The sequence below is a fragment of the Aulonocara stuartgranti genome (genome assembly GCF_965226115.1).
Source record: "Aulonocara stuartgranti genome assembly, chromosome: 15".
Classification (NCBI taxonomy): Eukaryota; Metazoa; Chordata; class Actinopteri; order Cichliformes; family Cichlidae; genus Aulonocara; species Aulonocara stuartgranti.
In genome coordinates, this window is record NC_138951.1 from 24168490 (window position 1) to 24174204 (window position 5715).

At 47.4% G+C, this 5715-nt stretch overlaps 1 protein-coding gene across 1 annotated transcript; it reads right to left on the reverse strand.

Annotated features, from left to right (window-relative positions):
- Positions 1–1076: 1076 nt before the first annotated feature.
- Positions 1077–3651, reverse strand: insm1a (insulinoma-associated 1a). Its single transcript, XM_082506068.1, has one exon. The coding sequence runs from the start codon at positions 3438–3440 to the stop codon at positions 2100–2102; it is 1341 nt and encodes a 446-aa protein (XP_082362194.1). The 5' UTR covers positions 3441–3651; the 3' UTR covers positions 1077–2099.
- Positions 3652–5715: the final 2064 nt, after the last annotated feature.

Genomic DNA, 5715 nt, shown 5'->3' on the forward strand with positions numbered 1-5715 from the left:
CTTCGTTGTTTCAAACAGAATGACAAAAAAGACATCCGGTTGCGTGAGAAAACAGTTTTCAGCTCCTTAATCTGTGACTTTAGAGAAAAACTTCTCAGTGAGTTTATGGTCTCATCTGGTAGTTTTAAGTTTTACTGAATCCAATATGGCATTCACTTTGCAGATTATGGTCCCAGTTAGAGTCAGACGGAAATGTAAAGGCAGGTTCTTGCAGGCGTGACTTTTCCTTTGGTTTCACTTTCAGTTAAAGCAGAAGTCCATAGTTTCGGGGCTTAGATGGGATTTTACCAACCAAGCTGTGTGCTGTCCCTGTGTGAGTCGTCCCTCGTTGAACTAAACACAGCACAAGTAAAATCATACCTGTAAAATAGCCACTTAACATCCATGAAGTTATCAATAACCCGCCTGGGATTAAATTAAGGTCAACATCAAGTCTTTTCAGTCATCATGGACAGAAGACCTTTAAGACCAAAATGCACAAAACAGTTATTTGAAAGCTCTGATCTTTCTTAAAAGCTACAACCAAAACCTAAAGAGGTCACAGGTGACGTGATAGCAGTGATGTTGTTATTGTACAACTGTTTTTGAAAGATTTTTTCTGATTTAGGTGTTTAGAAAAATCGTCTTAAATCATCTCAAAACCACTGATCCTGGTCTCTAAAATGTAAAGATTTGAATTTACTTTAATGGAAACTTATCATTTTTCCTTGTTTTTGCTTGTTTAAACCCTTTGAATTCAATTATTTGGCATGTAACTGAAGAGGAGACACTTGAACCATCATTTAAGGAGATAAGCTGGACGGATTTTGGTTTCATTTTCTTCAAGAAGCCACAACTTGAGGTGTAAATCAAGCTGTTACCTGCAGAAAACACACAAGAAGGCAAAGAAAGCTGTTTCTCAGTTTGGTCTTTATTTTTTATTTTATTTTTTTATTTGGACATTTAGCAAAATACTGCAGAAACATCCAAAGCAGTATAAGAGCTAAGGGTTACAACAAAACCAAAATAAATAATCATCATCATCATAATAAATTAAAACATGATTGCATTCGGTTTGTCTTCAGGAGCGGCTCACTGATTGCTATAATGCCACATGAACACGCCGCCCTCACATAAGTTAAAGGAAATAAAAAGGATTTGGCTACATGATGAAAAAACACAGCGACAGATCACAGGTTCGACCACACAAAGCAGTAACTTACACAAATAATTTAATAAATACATAAATAAATAGAAAAAAGATTAGATATACTGTATACTGGTAATACAGAAGGCTTTGTAGAAAATAATTATCATCATATGCTCAGCCAGTGATAAATAAAAACAATCAGGTCAGTTTAAGGCAGTTTTACAGCAGGAGTCTCTAATCCAAAGGCATTACCGGCTACACTAGTTTTACTCTCTTTTGTTTTCAGTCGACAGCTACTGATCCACAGATCCACGAGCTATGTTAAAGCTAATCAGAGTGATGAGATAAGGTCTGTTCAGGCCTGCGAAGTCTGCTTTATATCCTACAGGTCATCTCCTCTCTTAGGTCTAGGAGCTAATAGCACTTGTGCAGAGATGCTAGAAAAATAAATTAACAGTCTAACGTTTTTTTTTTAAAGAGCTTTGAGGATCATTTTAAGTGATGTTGGGGTGGGCGTGGGTGTGGGTTACAGGCCAGGAGGAGTCAAACACACACACACACCCAGAGGTTGCTGAAGTGTCCTCGAGCAAGGCACTGAAACCTTGCAAGCTGCGTGTGAGTGGATATGTGAGAGCATGCTTGGCTCTCTGTTTACCACAGAAAATGTGAATTATTTGACGATAATTTTTACTCGAAAAGACACAAATAAGCACATTTTTCACGTGTCTTTGAGGAAGATTGGACTTCGGTGTGGTTTTGTCCTTTGGAGATATATAGCTACAGTGAAACAGAATTACTCCCAGAGTTACAACTTCTCACAAACCTCTTTACATCTGTTACTCAGTTTAAGGAAGTGTGCTTTAGGGTACAGATGTTTTTTATTTTTCAGTGGAACTCTTAAATCCTAAAAACAAAAAGAAAAACGCGGGTGGACTCTGATTCCCGGTGTGTGCCAGTCCACAGTTCGGGATCAGCAGGCGGGGCGGAGCGGCATCTGCAGCAGGATCACCTGCCGGTTCTCGGACGGGTGGCATTTGTTGATGTGCCTCGTGAGTCCCGGTGAGCTGTAGAAAACTGCGGGGCAGTATTTGCACGAGTACACCTGTGAGGAATGCAGCAGGCGGATGTGCCGCTCCTGGCTGCCTCTGCTGGTGAAGTTCTCCCCACACACGGGGCACAGGTGGCAGCAGGAGGCGCTCAGGTTGAGCGGCGCCGCGCTCTGCTCGCAGCCCGCCGCGTCCTCCTCCGCCGCCGCTTTTGGGGACCCGTGCTGCGACGCCAGGTGTTTCCGCAGGTAGGCTTGGCGCTTAAACCTCTTCCCGCACTGACTGCAGTCGTACAGTCCGTCCTCTGAACCGGACTCGGACGGCTCGGGGCTGGGTGTGTCCCTGTCACTAGAATCCTTTGCTTCATCCGAGGCCGTCTTCGACGCGGACACCTTGTCGCTCGGCGTATTTTGCGGCTTCGGTTTGTGCCAGCGCCGATGGGAGGCGAGGTTGGCCGGGCAGCTGAACACCTTGTCACACTCGGGACACCGATACTCAACCCGGACTATCCTGGAGCATTTGTGCTGCGCCAAAGCGAACGGGTCTGCGTACGCCTCCCGGCATAGCTGGCACACAAACTCCCCCAGCGGGACGTGGTCTCCTCCGGCCGGTGGCGCTCGGGGAGGTTTCTGGTCCACCGGCGCCTCTTTAATCTTCAGCCCGAGAACCGGAGACGTAGTGACATCATCCTCAAAGTGCAGTTTGCGGATGGCTTTGGTTTTCTTGGACGGCGGCTTGCCTTTGCGCTCGGCGTCGTTGGCGCAGCGCTTGGAGCCGCCGGTTGCAGCGGCGGGGAGCGTCCCGGCGGATGACGAGCTGCTCTCGGGGCGGCTGCTGTTGCTGGAGCCGATCTTCAGGTCCACCGGGGCGAAGAGGTGATCCAGGGCGGTGATGGCTGCCGGTGTGGGAAAAGACTCCGCGGAAACCGGCGAGCCGAGGCTGAAGCGGGCCTCGGAGTAGGAGCGGTCGTGCTCGTGGCTGACGGGGCGGGTGGGGCTGTACAGAGACTGATACACCGCCTCCGGGTTCCCGAACTGCACGGGCTTAGCATCCGGCTCCGGAGCCGTAGCCGCCGCCCCGCAGGTGGGCGTAGGCGTCAGCGCGCGCACCGGGATGGAGACGAGATGCGCTGAAGAGGAGGAGGAGGGCGGCAGCAGCGGCGGAGCATCAGCCGCCGTTTGGTCCGTTTCTTCGTCCTCGGAGCGGACCCGGTAGGACACCGGGTTGGTTTTCTTGTTCCTTTTTACCAGGAATCCTCTGGGCATGTTTGCGGGGAGCTGAAGGCACTTTGGGCGCTGCGGGAAGAAGAAAACCACTTTCAGCCGCTCGCGCACAAAATCAAACCATCTGATGCGTCTTTTTTCTCTCTGTTTGTTTGTTTCCTCCTGCTATTGATCCCGTGTTCTCCTCTCGAGGTCCTTTCACCACAACATAGCTGCACTCTTTTTAAGGCGACATGATGACATTGTTCCCGTCCCCCCCCTCGTTGCCTCATCCCCGACCAATCAGAAGGAGCCGAGGTCCCCTGTGGATTTGGGGAGTGGGTGTGGGAGGATGGAGAGGCTGATGGAAGCTAGGAGGAGGAGGGCGGATTTGCAGATTGCAAAGCAGATGTACCTGAGGGTTTTATTGTATTTCCCCCCCACCACCCACCCACCCACACACACACACACACACACACACACACACACACACACACACACACACACACACACACACTCTCCCTCCTCCTCGTCTCGACCCGGGCACACGCCAGGAGTCTCCTGCTTTTACGGTCTGATGAGTTTGTATAGAAATCTACACGTGCCTCGGCTTTATGTGTCTCTTTCTGGGGGTGGTGGGGTCTCTGGTTTGGCTACAAAGGGGGCATATCCGTCCACATAACGGCCCAAAATAACAATACAGAAAAATGGAAGGTAGAGGAAGAAACTTCAAAGGGCTAAAATGCGCATAATAGGGAAATAAAGTACAAATGCTCAACATCATTTTAAGCAAATGTCAGTGAAAGCAGCTCCAGACTTTAACTGCTTCCATTCAAAACCTTCAGAATGTTTAAGACACTCATAAAGACTTCCGGGGAAACAAACTTCCCCGAGATCAGATCTGCAGTCCGGCTTTTACGCACACGAAAGCCAGCTGAAATTCGACCTCAGCGGACAAATAACTAAACATCCACAATAATAGGGACAGATTTGAAACCACCGTGGCCCTGCAGCATGTGCGCTGGCGTGACAGTTAACTCCGGACATATGAATCCGTCATTTTACGCATACATAATTAATGGCGAGCGGAGGGTGTCCTGCTTTGCATCACAATGGTCGCGCTTGTGCAAGCTGTAGACCCGTCCTGATTGAAAAGGAAATTGCACAGTTGAAAAAAATGGAAGATGAAGAAGAAGTGGGGGTCTACCCCCCCCGGCACACAAAAAGCAATCTGGACCCTAGATACTGTCGGCGCGTGCTGCGCGTAATCAGTGCGCTTTTTCTGTCTCCAAATGGGGCAAAGCGAGGTTATCTGGCCGTTAAACCACATCAAACCCCGCAGGTCCAGTCTGACCCGGTCAGTCGGATGTGAGTCTGTCCTGCACCGTGAGAGATGATGCTCCCATCATCTCTTGTCTGTCGGTGCAGGGCTCGAGGACACGTTTGACAGGTGCAAGATTCTGGCGTAAAATGAAGACGTGAGAGAGATGTCCGGAAAGTCTTTTCACTAACCCATTTCAAATTTTGACTGTTGGCGTGTCCAAACTGAGAGCATTCAATAAACACGCGTCGTTTCTTGTGTTCTGGTCTTTTTTATGAAAAAATCTACATCTGTCTCTTACGAATATTTAAACCCACATTTTCCTAAAACAACATTCAAAATAATGTGTGTCCCTTTAAAATCCACGTGTTTCGAGAACTTTCTTTAATCAGTTGTTATCGTTTTTAATTTTTAAATGTTCCTCGGGTAGAAGCAGGCACATGCCTCCAAATGTTTAAAAAAAACAACAACAACTAGATTTTCTGATAAAAAAAAAAAAGCTCACATCTTTTAAAAGTGAGATTTTTTATCCAGTGGGAGCTGTGTTAAAAAAATTATAGTTAAACTTTATTTATAGGTTATTTCACCCATAATGCTCATTTCATGATAACAGGGAGTGCAGGTGGATAATGGTTTAGCAGTAACAGGTCAGCGCACAAAATGAACTAACATCTATACAAACACTGCAAAACTCTCATTGAGCGCCGTGTACAGTGTGTGTTTATTACCACGGACAGCGCATTGTGATATCCACTCAGTGAAGCTGACACTTAAAGTCACTCAGCGTTTCATGTCCTACAATCTGACTTTATATTTCCACACAAGCAGCGTTCTGTTTTCTCAGCTTGCGGGTTCAGGCATATGTTCTCTGTGTGCGTTAGTGAGTGTGTGTGCGTGTTGGAGTGTGCGTGTGTGTGTGTTACTTTCCCGACAGGCTTCAGCTCAGCCTCATTAGCATACAGCTGTAGAGTGACGCCCTCCTCATTTCCCCTCCTCCTCCTTCCAAAAAGCCAAACA